General features: G+C 43.6%; 1 protein-coding gene across 1 annotated transcript in view; it reads left to right on the top strand.

Annotated features, from left to right (window-relative positions):
• Positions 1 to 24,055, top strand: part of LOC126263467 (uncharacterized) — a 46,114-nt gene extending 22,059 nt beyond the window's left edge. Inside the window, exons 3-4 of the mRNA XM_049960561.1 lie at positions 23,502 to 23,645; positions 23,765 to 24,055. Coding sequence (XP_049816518.1) covers positions 23,502 to 23,645; positions 23,765 to 24,055 — 435 coding nt within the window. The remainder of the gene's footprint in view (positions 1 to 23,501; positions 23,646 to 23,764) is intronic.
• The last annotated feature ends 717 nt before the right edge of the window (positions 24,056 to 24,772 follow it).

Genomic DNA, 24,772 nt, shown 5'->3' with positions numbered 1-24,772 from the left:
CATCCTTTTCGTCTTAAAGGCATTCTTACCTAACATCAGCTCTCCACGTCCATGCACAAAGGCAACTAACGCTGACGACCGTTACAGCGTCTGTTTCAAGCAAACCTGATTTTCATTGTTAAAGAGGCGCTTCTAGCAGTCACTCTTATACGACTGATGCGGAATTTGAATAGGCATCTTTCAGGAACACGCCTACCAGTTCTCGTTTACGTTGCAAAATTCTTTCTTGGTTTTGCGATTTTTTTCTGTCAATGTTGTTGTTGTTGTTGTTGTTGTTGTTGTGGTCTTCAGTCCGGAGACTGGTTTGATGCAGCTCTCCATGCTACTCTATCCTGTGCAAGCTTCTTCATCTCCCAGTACCTACTGCAACCTACATCCTTCTGAATCTGCTTAGTGTATTCATCTCTTGGTCTCCCTCTACGATTTTTACCCTCCGCGCTGCCCTCCAATACTAAATTGGTGATCTTTGATGCCTCAGAATATGTCCTACCAACAGATCCCTTCTTCTAGTCAAGTCGTGCCACAGATTTCTCTTCTCCCCAATTCTAGTCAATACCTCCTCATTAGTTATGTGATCTATCCATCTAATCTTCAGCATTCTTCTGTAGCACCACATTTCGAAAGCTTCTGTTCTCTTTTTGTCTAACCTATTTATCGCCCACGTTTCACTTCCATACATACCTACACTCCATACAAATACTTTCAGAAAAGACATTATCCTCGTTTTGTTTTTGTTGATGTTCACCTTATATCCTCCGTTCAGGACACTGTCCATTCCGTTCAGCTGCTCTTCCAGGTCCTTTGTTGCCTTTGACAGAATTACAATGTCATCGGCAAACCTCAATGTTTTTATTTCTTCTCCATGGATTTAAATCCCTACTCCGAAATTTTCTCTTGTTTCCTTTACTATTTGATTTTGTATTTATAACCCTGTATTGACCTGACATGATGTCTTGTTCCTCCTGCCAACGAACGTCACTAATTCCCACTATATTTAACTTTAACCTGTCCATTTCCCTTCTTAAGTTCTCTAACCTACCTGCCTGATTAAGGGATCTGACATTCCACGCTCCGACCCATAGAATGCCAGTTTTTTTTTCTCCTGATAACAACGTCTTCCTGAGTAGTCCCCGCCCGGAAATCCGAATGAGGAACTATTTTACTTCCGGAATATTTTACCCAAGAGGACGCCATCATCATTTAACCATACAGTAAAGCTGCATGCCCTAGGGAAAAATTAGTCTGTAGTTTCCCCTTGCTTTCAGCCGTTCGCAGTACCAGCACGGCAGGGCCGTTTTGGTTAGTGTTACAAGGCCAGATCAGTCAATCATCCAGACTGTTGCCCCTGTAACTACTGAGAAGACTGATGCCCCTCTTCAGGAACCACACGTTTGTCTGGCCTCTCAACAGACATCCCTCCATTGCGGTTGTACCTACGGTACGGCTATCTGTATCGCTGAGGCACGCAAGCCTCCCCACCAACGGCAAGGTCCATGGTTCATGGGGTCGGTCAGTGTATATAGAGTATAATGATGTTAAAATTATTCGAAGATCATTGCTTAAAACTTTCGTTTTACGTAACTCTTATTATTACATGCAAAGTAGTGGGAATGCTAAGTGCAGCTCCGTTCGCTCGTTTAATGTGGACGACGTGGCCGATTCCGATAGGAGAAATATGGCGAAAATAGCGTTATTTCCTGCTGGTCGCGATAAGGACGCTGTTCTTCGTTTTCTCATTATAGCAATACGCTTAACTCCACCTAGAGTCCGAAATCGGGAGCGCGGACTTGGGTGGCTTTCCGCGGTCACCGGCCCGCGGCTGATTAAACACGGCTCTCATTAACACTTTAGGGCCTGCTGCCATTTCCCCGCTCCGATTGGGATGATTCCAAATGGAGCTCCGAAATTTTCATTACGGGCAGAAATTTCGCAGTATCCTCGGAGAGCCGGTCGCAGCGCACAGAGAGAATACGATGAAGTCCTAAGTGACCAGAAACACTCCGTATGAAAATACATCGCAGAGATTGTCAAAGGAGCTATTATCAGAGTTTTAGGGATTAATTTTGGCAGAAGTTAATTAAACGCGCCCCTCCAGGAGCCTCGGCTCAATATTACTTTTAAAAGGAACAGAATATCGCGCAGACGGGAACGCTCATTAGATAAATTCCCAGGCGGCGGCAGCGGCAGCGGTGCAGAAGTGGATTTGCAAGGAAAACGGCGCCCGAGCCGCGATTACGACTGTTCCAAAAAGCGCGACAATGTGATATTAACGAAAGAAGTTTTTTAATACAGCTAAGATATTAACGCGGTGGTCTAATAAGATCTCCGCGCCGCAATAGCTGGATGTTTCCTACCGAATCAATTCCCATGTGAAGGTTAGTACCCAGGTTCAAAGAGCGTAAGTGCAGATCTTTTTACATGTGGTATCTTAATATGTAGAAACATCAGCGTGTTGGTTGATTTCTTTCTGCATCAAATAATCTCAAACGTCAGAAAATTTACGACCTGATGTTTTCTGCATGGTTGTACCTATACCAGTAAGCGCCTGCCAGTATAGACTACCCGTTTAGTGTCCACGTGTCCACACTTCAACACTTGAACTGCTGCCCAGGGGAAAATAAGCATTAACGGCTTGGTCTTGCCTCGTGTTCTTGGGGGTACTAACCAAAGTAAAAACATAGTACATTTAATAGCTATAATTATTAGTCTGTAAATTAAGTAAATACTGATATAACGTTTTTCAGCGTACCGCCCTCAATCACCAATACGAATTTCTGCACTTATACCCATTTCACCCTGTATACATTGCTCTACCAGGGGACGTTATTTCTGGTATTTTTAGGGATAATGGATCACTTTGTTCGTGTTACAACGGTAGCAATGGCGAAAAAATTCCACAGGTTTACAAGTCTCAGGCGCAACATCGAGAACCGCTAAGTTAATCTAAACTTGCATGTGTGGAATGTAGGTTTCTCCTTATCTTCCGCGACTTGCATGTATATCTACACAAGTATTCAGCAAGTCATCCACTGTGCAGTTGCGTCTCTCTTTATACAAGCTCAAGCTTCACCTAGTAATGAGTGCAGAAATACGTGGCTTATGAGGAGCTGCTCGACCACTCTTTCCCATCATTTTTAACTGCCTACTCATAGTCGTTTTAGTAGCTGGACTACTGGTAGCACTTTAGAGCACGCTACCATTTCTATTTCCATTAGTTATAAGCGCGAATCCCCCTAATTTTACCGCTATTATCATTATGTAAAGTGTATACTCTCTGATCAAAGGTATCTGGACATCTGTTAGCATCGCCTTCATGACGGCTTGAACTCGGCTGGGGTCACTTTCAATGTGGCGTCTGGATAACCCCAACAGCCGAAACGAGAGAAAGTACTGGTGTTGGACGCTTCGTTCTTCTGCGAAGTCTAGTTTCTAACTCACCCCAGAGGCATTCCACTGGTTTCAGATCCGAATTCTGGGAGGTCAGTCTATTTCAGGTATGTTACTGTCCACAAAGCACTGTCGCAGAGATTCTGGTTTGTGACAGGGAAAATTGATATGTTGATGCAATTCGGTCATGTCGTTCCGCATTTAGCGCAGTTTGCCAAACGCAATAACGAGACCACACCTTAACCACGAGAAATATCACCTTACTGTAACATCAGCTCCTCCGTGCTTCTTTGTTGGCACTAAACGTGATGGCAGGTAACGTCCTCCAAGCAATAGCCAAACCGAAACACTTTTGTCGGATAGCCACAAGGTATAGCGCGATTCATCACACCATATCACTCATTTTCAGTCACCCAGTCCAGTGCCGCTGCTCTTTACACAGCCTCACCCGTCAGCGAGTGATGACTACAGAATTTCATGGCTAAAGAGGAGTTGCTCGATCATTGTTGACCGTTATGTTTAACTTCCTACCTGCAGTCGTCGTGCTAGCAGGATTACTGAGAGTACTTTAGAACACACCAGTGACTCGTCCCTCAGGTTTCATTCCACAGTGAAGACCCAAAAAAACTGGTATAGGCATGCGTATTCAAATAGAGAGATATGTAAATAGGTCGAATATGGCGGTGCGGTCGGCAGCGCCTATTTAAGACAAGTGTTTGGGGCACTTGTTAGATCGGTTACTGAATTTCCAAAAATTTCCAATTCCCGATGGGCTCTTGCCGTCAGTACATGAGGTCCGCGTGGCCTTGTTTTAGCTTTATTTGTTCCTCCGTGTTTCCATTTCACAGTCACAACACCAACAACCGACTTGGGAAGCTTTAGAAGGGTTGACATGTCCCAGATGAATCTGTTACGCAGGTGACGCCCAGTAATTATGCCACGGTCTGAGTCACCGAGCTCTCCTGACGGAAGTATTCAGCTGTCACTGCTTTTCTTCTGACAACGCAGTATTCCCAGCCTCAATGTTTTTATTGTCAAGCAATTTTTCTTTTTCTATTTTTACGACGCTTTAGAGCTAACCAAACTAACCCACAATGCATCACAAACCCTTCTTTGGATGTTTCATATCCGTTCTGTTAAAACAGTTTGAAAAGGGATCTGCACTAGTGAACATCAGAAAGACGAATGTTCTCTAAGAGTTTTCCTTCTGGCATGACTTACACTTCCTTAGTATTTTTCCAGTGAATAACCATCCTACATCTTGCTTCCCACAACAGCGTTCATGTGGTCGCTCCACCTTAAAACGTCGCGAATTGAGAGCCGTCATTATTCCATGGTTACTGCTGTTTCTGGCCAGTTTTCGGCTGTCCTGTAAAAAAAAAAAAATATCGAATCTCTTCACCTACTTTCGCGGATGATATCAGTCTTTAGGATCAGCAGCTAAGGTTTAGATCAAGCGTTACGTATCTACAGGTCTTCCAGCAGTTCGCAAAAGATTTTTTACCGTTACACTCTCCTTGTATTAAACTTTGTCATCAGTGAATAATTGCAGGGAGCGACGCTATCACGGATGCTCTTTCGTCATTTATTTCTCCAATTTTTTTCAGTTTTTAAAATCATTGTTTGTTTAATTTTATGGAAGGTCAATAGAATTACGTGTTTTCTCCACACTGTAATGGAATTACGTTCTCACATTCTGCAGCAACAACATAAACAAATCATGTTTATGCTGGACTTCGTGTGCCATATTCTTGAATATACAAGGTGTTTTCTCATTATATGGTAACTTACCATGATCAGAACTCTCGCAGAAAATAAATGGAGGAACAATACAACATGGGGACCAAAGTATTTCTTAAGGAACTAGACACGCCAAAAGGTATCGACTCGAAATGAATTTTTCGACTATAAACTGAATACCGTCTTGCGATAAAGCAACGAAACTTGATAGACTGGCAAACGAGTTTAAGTCTTACGAAGTGTCATGCAAGTAGGGAGAAAAAAGTTCGACCAGCACTAAATGCTGATATCTGTTAACATAGAAATCACACTGAAAAAATGGAAAGCGATAATGTCATTGCCTGAGACGTATGCAGCCCACAACACAGTCGTGCATGTCGTGTGAACCGGTAACCTGGATAACGTTCTACTGTAAAGAAACAGGATTGGAAAACAGAGAAGTTACACTATCGGCGTAGGGCAAATTTTATTTTATTTTTTTTCTTCTTTCGGCGACTAGGTTACAATGCTATAGACAGTCATTGACTAACTGTGCCACTGAGTGGAGCAACAAGAAACTAATGTATCTCACATAAGGAGATATATGAAGTAAGCAAATGTAAATAGATCCTAACTGAAACTGTCCTCTGAGTTAACTCAAGAGACCTTTTCCAGAAGCTAGTTTTGTGCAGAGCTACAATCATGAAAAGTGTAGGTGGACATGTTTGTGCAACACAAAATCGACAGACCGAAACAGCGACATCCAAACGGGATTTCTGATCAGAAATCCATAACGCTTAAATTTCCTAATCTCGTAAAATCCCTGTTCTCATTAATGTCTGTACTCTCTGTGGTGTTCTGTGTTGGTAGCCAGTGAGTGAGTGGTCACGATCCCCTTCTATCCATTCCCTGTAACGTTTCCACGTCACGTAACAAGACTCCCAAGTTATCTGCAACAGAAACACGATTGGCATGTAATTCTCAAACGTATGAAATGTAGGATGACAGATGGCGATGGCCTGACATTCGGCAAATCTGCAATCTTTCACTGGACTATTACGTATGCTGTGACTGATGCGCACCAAACAAAATATATAGCTTACAGGCAATTCACACGTTGGGGAGGAACTTAAAGCTCGTCGTGGCTGAAATGCAGTGAGTTCTGTGTCCTGGACAATATCCGCTATAGCATGCTAGCAGTTACAGAACCATTTCACCGACTCGGTGACTTCTACCCGAGAAGCTGAAATCTGCAGATTTGCTCTTCGCGCTTTCGGGCTACGAGTGCAAGGCCAGGCATGCGATCCATGTATTAGGCAACACATTCAGTAAGAACGTAGTTCAATTGCACGTCGGGCTACGGTGACGTGTTTCCCTAACCGACATAAGGCTAATCCAGGGGTGGCTCCTTAAAACACGTACACATAGGGACAAAGGCGCGACATTATATTCGGACAGTAGCGGTATACAGTACAGTGAGAATCGCTATAAAAAAGTCGCGAGTCCTTCGTCAACTTCACTGCAGAAATCAGAACGCGGTGTCGGACAAATTGCTTTCTGCGTGTTTGATTTGTTCGTACCTACTCCAGTGTTATTAAATAAGATAAAAGTAAACGTAAACCTTACTGGAGGAGACCTATATTTTCAGGAGGCATTACTGTTTCTTTGAATCTTGTCGAAAAATTAGAGTTAGAAGATGGAAAGGGTTTCAGAATTTTTTCAAGAATGTGTCTAGAAACTTCGAAACCCTTCTGCAGACGACTGAAGAAAAGATTTCGGAAGATTCCACTGTATTTAGAGAAACCATTCCAGCCTCGGCCAATGCTAGATGTCATGCTCCGGTTCCTAGCCAGTGGCGAATCTTTCACCAGCCTGATGAATATGCAAAGAATTTCAAAATAAGCCATCTCATGTATCATCCTAGAATCTGTGAATCCAAATTACTTTGCTGAAATGCTTTGTCAAGGTAAGAAATAACACTATTGTTATTGGCAGTATATTTTATTTTAATAAAGATTTTCTTAAAGACTAGAACTTCATCAGTTACATTTATATTTATTACTTACTTTGTCTAGCAATACTTTACAGTTTGATTGTGGGCAGTCTCCGAATTCTGGACTGTAGTCTCACAGCATTGCGAAGTATAAAGAAAGGGAGAGACAGAGAAGAATGAATGACTGGTATTTAGGTTATAAGATGATGGCGAGAAATACGCTAACAGTAGTAAGAATGTTTCTAAATCTGAAAGATGATGTCTATTCAGAAAGAAGATTTTTATTCCAATTACGCGACAATCGCACAAAACTAGCTCTAGTAGGACCGCTGTGAGGATTGAGATCCAGTTTGCTTCAAATACACGCTGCAACGGTCGACAGCGTCGGTTACCTTTGAGATTGGGAGTGAAGAGTTGATACCTTTAAGACGAAAAAGGTGCCGTTATCAACACCTCCCTGAGCTTGAACGTGGGCTTGTAATAGGGCTACGAGAAGCTGGATGTTCCTTCTGCGACACTGAAGAATAACACGGCCTGAACGTAGCGTGACTATTGACAGAATGTACGGTGGCAAGAAGACCGGGCTCCGGACGGCCAAGCCCGCCAGAGTGGCCGAGCGGTTCTAGGCGCTACAGTCTGGAACCGCGCAACCGCTACGGTCGCAGGTTCGAATCCTGCCTCGGGCATGGATGTGTGTGATATCGTTAGGTTAGTTAGGTTTAAGTAGTTCTAAGTTCTAGGGGACTGATGACCTCACATGTTGAATCCCATAGCGCTAAGAGCCATTTGAACCATTTTGAACCTGTACGGCCACGTGGTGCTACCGAAAGGGAAGACCGTCATGTTTGGCGTATGGATCTGGCACATCGTACTGCATCTACAGCAGCAATCTGAGCAGCAGTTGGCACCACAGTGACACAATGAACTGTTACAAATCGGCTACTTCAAGGAAAGTTCCGAGACAGACGCCCTATAGCTTGCATTCGACTGACCCCAAACTGCGACTTCAGCGGCGTCAAGCGAGAACTCCTTGGAAGGCAGGGTTGAGGGCTGCTGTGTTTTCTGATGAAATCTGGTTCAGTGTCTTTGCCAGTGACTGTCATGTGTTGGTTAGGAGGAGGTCAGTTGAGGGCGTACAACCAGACTGTCTACATGCTCGACACACTTGACCCACAACTGGGGTTAAGGCCTGGGCTGCGATTTTGCATTACAGCAGAAGCACTCTCGTGGTCATCCCACGTATCCTGACTGCAAATTTGTACGTCAACCTTTTGATTTGACATGCTGTGCTGCTATTCACGAACAGCATTCGAGGCGGTGTTTTCCAACAGGATAACGTTCGCCCACATAACTGCTGTTGTAACTCAACATACCGCACAGAGCGTCAACATGTTACCTTGGCATGTTCGATCATCAGATCTCTCTCCAGTCGAGAACATATGAGACATCATTGGACGACAACTCTAGCGTCACCCACCAACAGCAACTATCCCTGTATTGACCGAGCAAATGCAAATGTTCAAATGTGTGTGAAATCTTATGGGAGTTAACGGCTAAGGTCATCAGTCCCTAAGCTTACACACTACTTAACCTAAATTATCCTAAGGACAAACACACACACCCATGCCCGAGGGGAGACTCGAACCTCCACCAGGACCAGCCGCACAGTCCATGACTGCAGCGCCAGAGACCGCTCGGCTAATCACGCGCGGCGAGCAAATGCAACTGGCACGAAACTCCATCCCACAAACTGACATCCGGCACATGTACAACACAATACGTGCACGTCTGCATGCTTGCAATCAAGATTCTGGTGGTTTCTCCGGTTATTCATGCACGACATTTCACGTTTGCAGTAGCTTATCTCGAACCTTACCCTATGGTCTTGCAATGTTAATGCTGTAAATATGTTACGTATGTGTTCCGAAATTTCATTACTCTATATTAATTATTTTTTGTTCTTGCGATTTTTGTTCCAGCAGTGTAGATTGCAGGCATTATTATCTCACGTGGTGTGCTGCTCTGCATATTAGAATTCAGTATCCTTCTGTAATATGCTATATCTAATTTTAGAAACGTGTATCAATGGTGGTGGTGGTGGTTAGTGTTTAACGTCCCGTCGACTACGAGGTCATTAGAGACGGAGCGCAAGCTCGGGTTAGGGAAGGATTGGGAAGGAAATCGGCCGTGCCCTTTCAAAGGAACCATCCCGGCATTCGCCTGAAACGATTTAGGGAAATCACGGAAAACCCAAATCAGGATGGCTGGAGACGGGATTGAACCGTCGTCCTCCCGAATGCGAGTCCAGTGTGCTACCACTGCGCCACCTCGCTCGGTGTGTATCAATGTCTCATTGGGCTAGTGAAATATCGATGCGGGTTCTTCTGCAATGTCTTAATTTATTCGCAGCATGGAAAATTTGGAAATTTGTGGTAAGGACTATGGGACTAAACTGCTGAAGTCATCGGTCCCTAGGCTTACGCACTACTTAATCTAACTTAAACTAACTTACGCTAAGGACAATACACACACCCAAGCCCGAGGGAGGACACGAACCTCCGACGGCGGGAACCCACGCGAACCGTGACAAGGCGCCCTATACCGCACGGCTGTTCGCAGCATGTGCTACTTAAACTGCAAAAAATATGTCTGCTGCGAACTTCCTATCTTAACTCCTTCATACCATCCATTCTTTTGCTTTTTTTGTTGTACTCTTGGAATGTCACATCCCAATGACATAGGAGGACCAGAAAATCTTCAATAATTTTTGCTATTGTCTCCATGGCCGGCAAGTAGAAACTGACTACAATAAGTTGCGCAGTACTGCAGCACGCACTCTATTTCGATGGGTGACGACGATAGTCGTGGAATACGAGAAAACTGTCGTGGAGGAGACCTGAAGCGTGTCCCGAGACTCGTCTTCCGGTACTTTGTCGCTACGTGTGTGCGCGCGCCTTTAAGAACGGATCACAGCCCCTTCTTTTTCTATCCTTATCAAAGTTCGCTCATTGTGCAAGTTTCTTCCTGGATTGAAGGCTCATGCGAAATCCACACTGAGACGTAGCAGTTGTTTGAGAACGCGGTTTTCATTTCTTAAAGCTTGTACAATATGGTCTAATGCTTATAGAACATCAGATGCTTGTACAACGTCTCTAAATGCTTGTAAAACGTTTCCTAAAGTTATCACAACGTCTTTTAATGCCTGTGCGCCAATTCCTAATTTTATCCACGGGAATGCATCCGGACCAGTCGTAGCGATGTAAATTTATGTTAAAATATTTCGGCCAGAAAAAACGAGGTGTGGCTATGAAATAGCTGGACTGATGCTGTCACAGCGTAAATACGCACGCGCCAAAGATGAACGATGAATGAATGCGAAGCGTGTAGCCTTCTCAGTCGACTTCGGCATTTCTGTTGTCTGTAGACAAATCAGTGCGGCCGTGCCATTGGTTAGTGTTAAGAGCTGTTATTTTGTTTTGCCGTAAAAATGACAAGTGCAATAATAGAGCAAACAACTGTCGCAAAGTTTCATATGAAACTCAGAGAAACTGCACTGAAATCTGTCTGCTTATCATGTACGCGGTGTCTACATCTACGTGACTACTCTGCTATTCACAATAAAGTGCCTGGCAGAGGGTTCAATGAATCACCTTCATGCTGTCTCTCTACCGTTCCACTCTCGAACGGCACGCGGGAAAAACGAGCACTTAAATTTTTCTGAGCGAGCCCTGATTTCTCTTATTTTATCGTGGTGATCATTTATTCCTATGTAGGTGGGTGCCAACAGAATGTTTTCGCAATTGGAGGAGAAAACTGTTGATTGAAATTTCATGAGACGACCCCGTCGCATGTTTTAATGATTGCCATTCCAATTCACGTATCATGTCTGTGACACTATCTCCCCTATTTCGCGATAATACAAAACGAGCTGCCCTTCTTTGTACTTTTTCGATATCATCCATCAGTCCCACCTGATGCGGATCCCACACCGCACAGCAATACTCCAGAATAGGGCGGACAAGTGTGGTATAAGCAGTTTCTTTAGTAGACCTGTCGCACCTTCTAAGTGTTCTGCCAATGAATCGCAGTCTTTGGTTTGCTCTACCCACAGTATTATCTGCGTGATCGTTCCAATTTAGGTTATTTATTTAGTTGAATTTACAGCCTTCAGATTTGTGTGACTTATCGCGTAACCGAAATTTAGCTGATTTCTTTTAGTACTCATGTGAATAACTTCACACTTTTTCTTATTCAGGATCAATTGCCACTTTTCGCACCATACAGATATCTTATCTAAATCATTTTGCAAGTCGTTTTGATCATATGATGCATTTACAAGACGGTAAATGACAGCATCATCTGCAAACAATCTAAGACGGCTACTCAGATTGTTTCCTATGTCGTTAATATAGATCAGGAACAACAGAGGGCCTATAACTCTTCCTTGGGGAACGCCGGATATTACTTCTGTTTTACTCGATGAATTTCCGTGTATTACTACGAACTGTGACCTTTCTGCCAGGAAATCACGAATCCAGTCGTACAACTGAGGCGATACTCCGTAGGCACGCAGTTTGGTTAGAAGCCACTTGTGAGGAACGGTGTCGAAAGCCTTCTGGAAAACTAAAAGTATGGAATCAATTTGACCTCCCCTGTCGATAGCACTTATTAATTCATGAGTATAAAGAGCTAGTTGTGTTTCACAAGAACAATATTTTCTGAAACCGTGATGACTATGTGTCAATAAATCGTTTTCTTCGAGGTACTTCATAATGTTAGAATACAGCATATGTTCCAAAATCCTACTGAAAATCGACGTTAGCGATATAGGCCTGTAATTCAGCGGATTACTCCTACTTGCCTCTTTGGGTATTGGTGTGACTTGAGCAATTTTCCAGCCTTTAGGTACGGATATTCCTGTGAGCGAGAGGTTGTATATAATTGCTAAACATGGAGTTATTTTGTCAGCATACTCTGATAGGAACCTGATTGGTATACAATCTGGACCGGAGGCCTTGCCTTTATTAAGTGATTTAAGCTGCTTCGTTCCACCGAGGATATCTACTTCTATGTTTCTTATCTTGGCAGTTGTTCTTGTTTGGAATTCAGGAATATTTACTTCGTCTTCTTTGGTGAAGGAGTTTCGGAAAACCGTGTTTAATAACTCTGCTTTAGTGGCACTGTCATCAGTTCAAAAATGGTTCAAATGGCTCTGAGCACTACGGGACTTAACATCTATGGTCATCAGTCCCCTAGAACTTAGAACTACTTAAACCTAACTAACCTAAGGACATCACACACATCCATGCCCGAAGCAGGATTCGAACCTGCAACCATAGCAGTCGCGCGGTTCCGGACTGAGCGCCTTAACCGCGAGACCACCGCGGCCGGCCCTGTCATCAGTGACTTCACCGTTGTTATCGCGCAGCGATGGTATTGATTGCGTCTTGCCACTGGTGTGCTTTATGTATGACCAGAATTTTTTGGGTTTTCTGCCAGATTTCGGGACAGAATTTCGTTGTGGAAATTATTAGAAGCATCTCGGATTGAAGTATGCGCCACATTTCGAACTTCTGTATAACTTTGGCAGTCTTGGGGATTTTGCTTTCTTTTAAATTTGGCGTCCTTTTTTCGTTGCTTCTGAGTGGTTCAAGCGTTTCCAAGATGGTCGAGAAAACATTAATGATGACTCAATCCTGGGACGCTCTTCAAAATGGAACAACGATGAAAGTACCGAAAAAGTAGGTAATCTCTCCGATCTGACCGTCGCTTGAGTGTTCGATCGATTGCTGAAACTGTAGGAATTGTCAAAGAAAGCTTAATGCAGATTTTGCATAATCAGCTGAATATGAGAAAAATGTGTGTGAAACTTTTCCCCAGAGTAAAAAGAAGCTCGTGAAAATGTTTGTACTGACATTTAGAATACCACTGAAAATGATCCTCATTTCTTCGAAAGAGTAATAACGTATGACTAAACTTGGTTTTTCACTTATGATCCAGAAAGTATGCGCCAGGCCATGCACTGGAAGGGCTCAACTTCGCTGAGAGCGAAATAAGTGCGAATGAGCAAATTAAGTTTGAAAGAGATGATTGCGTCTTCCGATATTCGTGCAACTATGTATCTTCACTGAATTCCTGTAGGTCAAGTTATTAATCAGCATTACTGCCTTGAGGCCGTTGCTCTCCTCCGTGACAAAATAAGGAAGGAACGACCCGAATTGTGGAAGACCAAGTCAAGGGTTTTGCATCAAGACAACAAACCGGCTCATACTGCTTTGTCTGTTACGAAATTAGTAGCCACGTTCAGCATCCCAGTCTTAGCCAACTCAACTTATTCGCTTGACCTAACATAATGTGCCTTTTTTTCTATTCTTCAAGGTCAAATATGCTTTGGAAGCAACAAGATTTCAATCCGTTGAAACAATGAAAGGAAAGGCGACACGCATTATGAAGGAGCACACAGAGCCTCACTTCAGCTGTCTCCATCAATGGAAAATTGGCATGGAGAGTTGTGGGGATAAAATAGGGAAGTACGGGGGATAGGCAAAATAATGTGAACAGTGGTAGTAATGGGATGGTTGTGTTTCACGATCAACAACGCACGTAAGGCACGTGTCTCGCTGTACTGTGGGTGTTCAGAACGGACTAGGCATCAGAGCAAGTTGTTTACGAGTAGTGCACACTTCGTATTGGCATTCAGAGGCCGAGGTCGACGTGCAATGAAAGACCTAACAAATTACCAAAGTGGGCAGGCTGTGGAGGCCCGATTAGCTGGAGCATCAGTAACCTAGACAATCAACTTATTGAATGTTTCAAGAGGAACTGTTGTAACAGTCATGACAGCCTACACAAAACATGGAAATACATCATCGTGTAAACGTAATAATGGGCGCAAATCAAAACTAAATGACGGAGATCGTCGTACGCTGACACGAATTGTGTCAAAACAACACAAAATTACGGCAGCTAAAGTGAGTGCATAGTTCAATAGCCATCTTCGAGACCCCGTAACTATCGACAGTGTCCGCCGATAACTCCATAAAGCGAATATTCATGGACGAGCTGCTATACCGAAACCAACGCAAAGAAGCGTGAAACATGGTGTCAGAAGCGTAAATCATGGACGGCTGATAAGTGTAAATACGTCATATGATCCAACGAGTCAACGTTTTCGTTATTTCCAGCATCGGGCCGACTTTACGTCTGGAGAACGCCAAAAGAAGCCTACAATCCTGATTGCTTGATTCCAACTTTTAAGCCCAGAAGTGGAAGTGTGATGGTGTGGGCAGCCATATCATGGTGTTCTGCTGGTCCCTTCATTACTGTCAGAGGTAGAGTTACAGCCACCGATTATGTTAACATTTTAGGTGACCAGGTGCACCTCATGATTCAAATGTTGCTCAGCAACAATTATGCCACATTTCAGGACGATAATGCACCCATTCACACAGCCAGGACAGTACCATCGTGATATGAGGAGCATGCAATTGAACTGCAGCGTCTTCCCTGGCCAGCAGTCCCGGACTTAAAAGTTATCGAACCCTTGTGGCCGGTATTGGAGCGCAGACTCCGATGGAGATTTCCGCCTCCCTCGTCATCTCAGGAGTTACGAGAAGTTCCAATCGAAGAATGGCATAACATTTCACTGGAGACTACACAGTCATTATATGCCAATATCGCTGCTGTACTAAAGGGGATCCAACTCCTTATTAGTAAACCCTTACCAAGCAAGTACTGTTGTTCACATTATATTGCCTGTCTCCTGTACAACTAAATATGTATGTTTTCAAAATAAAGTGCTTTACTGCAATAGTCCCGTTATCTTATAACCACACCTCGTACGCTGAAATTATCAAAAGTAACTTAAATGAAGTAAGCAGAAAAAAAAAGCAAAGTCGGTCTTTGATTAGAACTGCCTCACGCGAACAGTTCTGAAATTCGAATGAAGAGAATTGAGGCAAGACTGTTTGGGACGACACGGTAAATTTAGAACTCTGACCCTCTGGCTAGTTTGGGGTCGTGATGAAAGCTGAAGGATCGGCCGTAAGCGCAGAGAAGCAATCTTGGTGGGTGGCGACGCGTCACCACCACCTCGCCCACATCCCCTGCGCCGAGTCGCCCCCGCCGAGAGAGGCTCATCCCTTAACGCGTCCTTTTGATATTTTAATGAGAGCCGCTTCACGCCAAATTGTCTTTAATCTCCGGCAGATGAGCTGAAATGAAAGTTTGGGGCGCCGTTCGCACCCAGCCCGGGCCGTACCTCGGAGCGCCATTCTCGGCGCCGTGCGGGCTCTGCCATTTACATACGGAAATTGCCTGCTCTCTTTTTCTTGAGCCAGCTGACACCGCTCGACAAGCCAGAACCTCTGCCTCAAAACACTCCTGTAATCAACCTAGCGGGCGGCGCCGGTTCAATGCCAAAACGGCCGACAACTTGTCTCGCGGGCGAGTGTTTGATTCCTGCAAGCAGATTTACTTTTACTCGGATCTCCTAAACCTCAACATCAATATCTACTTTACACCTGAATAGTTGTCTTTTCGTATGCAGTAATGGTACCATAGGCCGTCTCCCATCTCTTCCCCCTTTTTTTTTTTGTTTATATCTATAGCACCAAACACCCTCGATGACAATGACATAATACTTGTCATCACTACAATTCTTATACGCCTCTGTTTTTCAGTGCTACGTTAACTACTCTTGGATGCCGTAGCAGACAATTCAGAAACCTGTGCCTCTTTCTAGTATTCACTCCTTTTTTTCCTCACCTCTTCTTCGTAAATGCCACATCGTTCGGTATTTTATTTATTAACTTAATTTTAAACGTACTTTCGTAGCATTACATTTCAGATGTTTCCTGATTGTTTGTTCTTCTCCGGCTTTTTCAAGATTTATGGTTCACTTCCGCGCTACACTCTACTCGCAACGCATACACGGTGGTCCATTGATCGTGACCGGGCCAAATATCTCACGATATAAGCGTCAAACGAATAAACTACAAATAACGAAACTCGTCTAGTTCGAAGGCGGAAACCAGATGGCGCTATGGTTGGACCGCTAGATGGCGCTGTCATTGGTCAAATGGATATCAACTGCGTATTTTTAAATAGGAGCCCCCATTTTTAATTACATATTCGTGTAGTACGTAAAGAAATATCAATGTTTTAGTTGAACCACTTTTTACGCTTTGTGATATATGGCGCTGTAATAGTTACAAACGTACAAGTACGTGGTATCACGTAACATTCCGCCAGTGCGGACGGTATTTGCCTCGTGATACATTACCCGTGTTAAAATGGACCGTTTACCAATTGCGGAAAAGGTCGATATCGTGTTGATGTGTGGCTATTGTGATCAAAATGCCCAACGGGCGTGTGCTATGTGTGCTGCCCGGTATCCTGGACGACATCATCCAAGTGTCCTGACCGTTCGCCGGATAGTTACGTTATTTAAGGAAACAGGAAGTGTTCAGCCACATGTGAAATGTAAACCACGACCTGAAGCAAATGATGATGCCAAATAGGTGTTTTCGCTGCTGTCGCGGCTAATCCGCACATCAGTAGCAGACAAACTGAGCGAGAATCGGGAATCTCAAAAACGTCGGTGTTGAGAATGCTACATCAACATCGATTGCACCCGTACCATATTTCTATGCACCAGGAATTGCATGGCGACGACTTTGATCGTCGTATTCAGTTCTGCCACTGGGCACAAGAGAAATTACGGGACGGTGACAGATTTTTTGCACGCGTTCTATTTAGCGACGAAGCGTCATTCACCAACAGCGGTAACGTAAACCGGCAGAATATGCACTATTGAGCAGCGGAAAATCCACGATGGTTGCAACAAGTGGAACATCAGCGACCTTGGCGGGTTAATGTATGGTGCGGCATTATGGGAGGAAGGATAATTGGCCCCCATTTTATCGATGGCCATCAAAATCGTGCAATGTATGCTGATTTCCTACGTAATGTTACACCGATGTTACGACAGGAAGTTTCACTGCATGTCAGAATGGAGAAGTATTTCCAATATGATGGATGTCCGGCACATAGCTCGCGTGCTGTTGAAGAGGTATTGAACAGCATATTTCATGACAGGTGGATTGGTCGTCGCAGCACCATACGATCTGACGTCCCCGGATTTCTTCCTGTGGGGACAGTTGAAGGATATTTGCGTCAGCGCATTGTCATTGCACGTGCGATCATTACGGAAGGCGAACTACTCGCTGTTGAGAGGAATGTCGTTACACGTATTGCCAAATGCATTGAGGTTGACGGACATCATTTTGAGCAATTATTGCATTAATGTGGTATTTACAGGTAATCACGCTGTAACAGCATGCGTTCTGAAAAATGATAAGTTCACAAAGGTACATGTGTCACATTGGAACAACCGAAATAAAATGTTCAAACGTACCTACGTTCTGTATTTTAATTCAAAAAACCTACCTGTTACCGACTGTTCGTGTAAAATTGTGAGCCTTATGTTTGTGACTATTACAGCGCCATCTATAACAAAGCGTAAAAAGTGGTCCAACTAAAGCATCCATATTTCTTTACGTAATACACGAATATATAATAAAAATGAGGGTTCCTATTTTAAAAAACGCAGTTGATATCCGTTTGACCTATGACAGCGCCATCTAGCGGTCCAACCATAGCACCATCTGGTTTCCCCTTTCAAGCTAGACAAGTTTCGTTCTTTGTAGTTTTTTCGTTTGACGCTTATTTCGTGAGATATTTGGCCCGGTCAGGATCAATGGACCACCCTGTATACAATACTAACTGACAAACCCGGCATTTCCCTGGTATTTTCTATTAAAATCGAAAACAAAAAATTAATTGTGTTTGTAGTGAAGTATCGAAAAAATTTCATTTCCAGGTATTCGCGAAAACACCTATGAAATTATGAAACAGTCGTACAAAGAAATATGCATAATGTAAAAATATACAATTACAGTATCCATATTAAGGAACATGATCGCAGACTGTTTCTGTACCCTGGGTGCAGCTGCTTCGCCTGTCTACTACGCTATTTTGCAAACGTCTCTATGGCAACGCCTCTTCATAGTTCTATAGACGACTCCTGTCTTCACCTACAGCCATTTGCGCTTCGTAGTTGAAGGCCACGGGTTATGAACTTTTTAAATTTGACTTGACCGTACAACTGTCTTAGTGCTAAATAAAAAATATATTAAAACTTCGTGCACGATGTGGCAATTTTTCATGCATCTCAGTGTTTATGACGTCATACCTCTTGAACTATATGTCTTACAATGATGTATTTGTGTAGGCACATTCAGCGGCATATGTGGATATTCACTACAAAACGCGTTGAAAATAGATTTAGTAGAAAGGAAGCAATACTTTTAAACGTCATGCACAATGCAGCAGTTTTTCTTACATCTCAGTGTTTATGACGTCATATCTCCTGAACTGTGTGTGGTGCCACGATATAATTTTGTAGTGCTTTTAGTGGAGTATGTGGGTACCGTCTGCAAATTATATTGCGAATACAGATAGTAGCACAGAAGTAATAGGTTTAAACGTCACGAATGATGAGGCAGTTTTTTTACGCATCCAATTATACATGACGCCATGTTTCTTGAATTATGTTAGGCAGGTGGTTCTTAACCTCACAGCGATTGTTGCTTGACATTAAAGGATATGTTTACTAAGTTTGCTTGAAATCACTCCAATGGTTTAGGAGGACACAGACATTTTTGTAAAATATATGGGTAAATGTAGCTGTCAATTTTTGTTGTACAAAGATTTCTTTGTCCGCGTCTTCCTTTTACCGGGACCTTCCTTAGTCTTTTTTTCTGTTCTATTGTAATGTTGCCTGTCATATATGTCTATATGTAGAGGCTAATCTCAAGAACTTCTGTAGGGCATTTGACACGGTTTTCACTAATCGAAAGACGGACTCACGAGAAAGTTTTGTATATTTAATTTATTGCCACTACGCCAGAGAAATCGTCTCCAGCCGTAGATACCTAGTGCTACCTATGCAAAGCCGCGTTCGGCCCCTCCCGCCGGAGGCCCGAGTCCTCCCTCGGGCATGGGTGTGTGTTTTGTTCTTAGCATAGGTTAGTTTAAATACTGTGTAAGTCTAGGGACCGAGACCAAAGCAGTTTGGTCCCTTAGGAATTCACACACATTTGCACATTTTGAACTAAGCCGCTCTGGCACAGTACGAGTCTGACATTTCTCCCGCTATGTCTTCTAATTTTTATGTTTACGAGTTCATTAGTCTTCTATTACTCATAATTCTGCAACAAATTACCAGTCTATCTCACGCGCAATCCTTCTAACAGCATGAAGTTTCTGCTTGCACTAGTCTGATACTGATTTTCTACGCTTGTCCTAATGTACGAGTTCATTAGTCTTCTATTACTCATAATTCTGCAACAAATTACCAGTATATCTCACGCGCAATCCTTCTAACAGCATGAAGTTTCTGCTTGCACTAGTCTGATACTGATTTTCTACGCTTGTCCAAATGTTCTACCCGTGGTTTTCTCCAGGTTAAAGTCGAGATAGTTCCTAGCAATAGACCATGGCTAATACTTTCCACTTATCTCCTACCATTTTTACGACTTATAATATGAATCAAATTCTAGTCATTACTCTCATAACGCTAGTATTTTTTACGGCTGTCACAGCTTCTAGTTTGCCTTTGTCCACCTCCTTCTACTCAGCCAATCTCCTTCATGGAACCCTCTGGTATAGAAAGCTCTCCCTTCTCTAAGTACTTCAGTTTCGCAGCACTTTTTACTCAATTTTTTACGGGATTAGTATTTTAAATAACTTTAACGCCACGTAACATCTTTCTAGCAGTCCCCCAAATATTATAATTTACATTTATCATTATTATTTACTTTTTGACATTTAATTTTTCCACACTTTGTTTTTCCGTTTTATTGTCATTCAATGCCGTCTTGTATGTTCTGATACATTCTACGACACTTCGGCACTGACACAGAAGTACAACTGAACCCAAATTAAACCAATACATGTTTTTCAGAGTCCAAACGCGACACATCCCATGGGTTTCAGTGTGTTGCGCCCGCACAGAACGACCATTCATTTGTCAGATGAACTCTAGTTGTGTAACCGCAACAAAATTAATGAGAATTTAAGGAACATTGTTTCAGGATACAGAGTTGGAAACACGTCTGATTCGTGTGTAATATTTGAATTTTTTGAACTGCGGAAAGTATGACTATAAACTTAGTAAGAATAAAACACGAAGCAGTTAACAGTGACGTAATTTCCTCCAGTTTCAACGAGTACAGTGAAATGTTTAGAACAAATAAAAACTGAACAGTCTCTACAATTCACAACAGCAAATTTTTCACATTTGTCTGTAACAAGTCACAGTAGTTAGCAGCAATTTATCCTCATATCGTAGAGGACATTATTCAAACTTGTCAAACTTCTGCCAACATCTACTTTACAGAAATCACAAAGGATTTCCTTAATTAATGATCTTCGTAACTCCCGATGTTTACTTTCGCACACAGGGATACGTACGTTTCGCAGCGGCGACTCAGCAAACTAAAAGGGGCGGGGTGGGGAAGGGGCGACACCTATCCTCCGTTTGTCTGCACACTCAACTGCTCCCGAGGAAAGCACCGCGCGTCTCATTTGCGTTAGTACTTATTATTTTTATTTTACTGTAACTATAATGCTATCACTTTTGTTCTGGTTTAAGAACGATTTCGTAATTACACAAGTTATGATTACACCAGCTATGAATGCTGTGTAAGGTCGGAAAACATTTGAAGATTATGTGTTCGCCTTTGTCGAACAGCAGAAAGTGGGTGTTTACCAATAATCGGTTTGGGCACCAAGGTTGAGGTTGACAGATAAAAGTTGTTTGCAAAATACATGGAATAAGAATATTCAGATCAAGGCAAAAATTTATCGTTGTAAGTCTGTCTTTCAGCGAAACGACTATCTCGTCTGCCAATAACGTCATTCGTAACAATTCCCTTCGACTTCCATACAAATAACAATGGATTTCACGCAAACCTTCGAAACACGTAAGTACAAATCATGCTCCAAGTTACATTCTGGTTGAAACAATTGTCGCAAACGAATGAGGGAAGCCCTTGTCTTGACTCTAGGGCAGTAGATGAGCGGCCTAAAGTAACTTCACTGATTTCCAAATAGGCAAGAGGGACTAATGCTCGATCGGACCGTAAGGCAGTTTCAATAAATATTTCAGAGCGAGCAACAGGTGAGGTGCACTCCGATCCTGTACCGTGGCTTAAAACGTTAAACAATTGATAAAGCAGCGGTCACCTTGCCCACGGCTTTACGTAACAACCACAAATTGATTGTCTGTTGAACTAAATCACTAATTTGTGGCGGTCGTGAGAAAACGGCATGAACGGTTTCGGAAGGGAACACTGTAGACTGCGGTACAATGAATAGCGCTAAATTGTCGGAAATAACATACGTGGGCGCCGGCTTTGTCCGTATCTCCAGGTAGAACGGTCCCTCTCCCTCCCACAGAACACAATGGTGTCCACTCTGACGCAGCGGCCTTCATAGGTGTTCTCCACTTCGCCAAGCCGCTTGGACTGAAGGAGAGCCTGATCACATCAGCTCTCGGGTACTCACAAAACTGAGCATTCCTAGTGTTCCTAGTGTACTGACAAGGGGACTGTATGAACTTCACGTCCCCTATTTGAATCATTTTGACGGTATGTGTAGGGCAGGACAAGGACTTCAACATGTGTAAACAGAAACATGCAACTCTGAACCGCTTTCGAAAAGATCGAGTTTGAAAATTTTAGGCCTGCTCATATCCTTTGTATGGTGGCGAACACTGAAGCAGTCTGCAGCCGAGAGAGTAAGCGCTTAGTTTCGTAAGCGCGAGGTCTGTGAATCGAATCTAGATGCTGGTACTTCTTTTATCATTTCCTAGTAATTCTAACACTATTCTCTATGACTGTGTAAATAATCAATATTTAATGATTAATTTCATGTTTACGTAATATTTATCCTGAAAAAAGGAGAAAGAACTGTTTTTGTAATGAGATTCGACATAAGTAGGAATACATTGTGATAAGTATAGTACGTAACTTACGGAACACTGCACGGATCACCATGATACTGATCGTAGAAACGTGGAAAATAATAGTTATTACCACATACAGCACGTGTCATAAACGCCAAACTTTTGCGCGTGTCCGATTTTCTCAGCGTGTCTGTTGCAGAACAAACTTGGTTTACGTTCATAAACGATTTTCGGTCATCACATACTTCAGCGGTGTACCTCGCACATCGAAACATATCACCGACCATTGTTACAGACGACTGATGGAGTACAATTAACTGAATTTTATTTTTCTCTTGAAGCTATCACTCGATTCCATTCGATATGAGCGCACAGTTTTGTAGTCTTTTTATAAGGTTCTTCACCTTGATAGACGTGACGTCACCAGCAGCCCTGACGATGGCCCCTACGATGGGCTGAAACTGGTTGGCACTAAATAAATAAAAAACACGATTAAGACTGTTTTCTTAATACTAAAAAAAGAGTCATAAGGCTATACCAGCGGTGTACGTTTGAGAGGGATTACTTTAGTACTGCACGTTGGCAGAATAACGCGGCAGTTAAAAAATAGGAAAAAAACCTACCGGTACCCATACTAAATCTAGGGACCTCGCTCTTACGAAGCTAACCGCTTAGTCGCTCAGGTGCGGACTTCTTAAGCGCCGATACAAATTATATAAGCAAGCCTCAAATTATGAAACTCCATTTTCCCAAGAACGTATGAGCGTTGCGTCCTCTTGTTTACGTATTCTGAAGTCATCGTCGTGCCCTACACAGCCTATCAATATGAATCAGATCGGCGAGAGGAAGTTCGTACGGTCCCCTTGTGATCCATAAACGTCTCACCGAAATCCCGCTAGACACCACCTCTTGCCTCACTATCAGCTAAGATCACTCTGACACAGAATGGAATGATGTACCAGTATCCGTCATCCAAGCTCAGTCCGATTCGTTGTCCAGCCAGGTTAGAGTCACTGTTGCTGCTAGATGTGGCAGCTCAATGTACTAAATTTTGCTCCCCATACCCCTGAATCACCTGCTAATTTAATCAGGTGTTCATCCTACTCTTTTGTGAAGGTGCAATAAGCAAAGCTTCGTTATTGGTATACTTCCTGGGGTTGCAATTTTAGTGACAATCAGTGAAGATGTAGCATCTGGTGGGCTGTGACGTATACCTGTGATTCGACTGAATCACGTTAGGGCGCATGTTACGATAGTCCGCGTCCAATTTCTTCCCCTCTTCTCTTTCCGATTAAGCCACTGCTCGTCAGTAATAACAGTAGTGTCGACGAGACGTTAAACTATGACCGCCCTTCGTTATCCCGCCACTAGCCGTGCGAGCAGCAGGCTATAGTTGGCGCGTTTAAAAGCGCGACGGCGGCGGCGCCACTGCGGCACTACTTTGCCCTCACAGGACCTCCGGCGCGCACCTCTGTGACGGTGGAGGCCGCGGGACCGGCTGCGAGCAATGAGCAAGTTTTCTGCAAATTGAAGCGCGCTTGCAGATTGCTATTGCGGGGTTTAATTAAGCAAAGCAAACCATTTTCGTAATGGCTTCCACAGATTGGATTAATCCTATATCGCGGGCTATATAGACAGTACTACTCAGATTAATTAATCTGCGCATAACTTTGGCGGCGCTAGCGTCGCAGCGGGCTGCCGCCGGGGCGCCGCCGCCGCCTGCGACTGCGGCGCCACGGTGCGGGGACCAGACTGTACCACTCCGTGCGCCCCTCGCAGGGGGCAGCCGCGAGTGCTTTTACCCTTCAAACGCAATAGTCTCCCCCCCCTCCCCCGCCATTCCGCGGGGCCGCGGCGACCCCCGGCCGCCCACCTTCCGCCGCGCCACGCACACCTTTATGCCTCCGGTCGCTGCAGCTGATTGAAATACTGGCGCAGCCGGCGAGTGTGGGGGCTGCCTTTGCGCTCGTGCTGCCCGGTAATGACGGTGATGACCGGCGCCCAATCAGCCGCAGCGACACATCTCATTCCGCGGCGCGCGTCGCACTTGGCGAACACCGACAGCCGATACCCGGGTGCTGCTGCCGCTTAGCGCACTCCCAAACGCAAAATCCTGTCACTTACAAATTTACTCACCTAATCTGATTAGTTAAATAATTAAATAAAATCCTTTCTGTCTCACTGCACCACTCAGCCGCCTTCTCTAATACATTCTGATACCCAGAGTCCGACTCTGAAACGAACTCCTTCACTACGTTGTTGCTGTGGTCTCCAGTCCAAAGACTGGTCTAATGGAGATCTCCACACTAGATTATCGGGTGCAAGTCTCTGCATAACTACTGCAACCTACACCGTCCATCGTAAAACTTCCGAGAGCAATTTTATTCCCGGCGTATTAGACACAATGGTGTCGCCAGGAGTGCCCCAAGGAAGTGTGATACGATGGTTGCTATTTTCTACAGGGTGAAAAGTATTTAAACCGACAAACTCTGGGAGGTTGTAGCGGACATCAAAATAGATATTTTTCCCTAACGTCATTTTTTCCTACGAGGATTATTTAAACCGTTGGAAGCCGTATTACGCTCTTCAGTTGATAGAGGCCGTATTACGATCTTCAGTAGTTAGAGGGCGTTTTACGCTCT

Source organism: Schistocerca nitens, chromosome 6, assembly GCF_023898315.1.
Source record: "Schistocerca nitens isolate TAMUIC-IGC-003100 chromosome 6, iqSchNite1.1, whole genome shotgun sequence".
In the NCBI taxonomy this organism is placed as follows: Eukaryota; Metazoa; Arthropoda; class Insecta; order Orthoptera; family Acrididae; genus Schistocerca; species Schistocerca nitens.
This window is presented reverse-complemented; position numbering and strand designations above follow the sequence as displayed.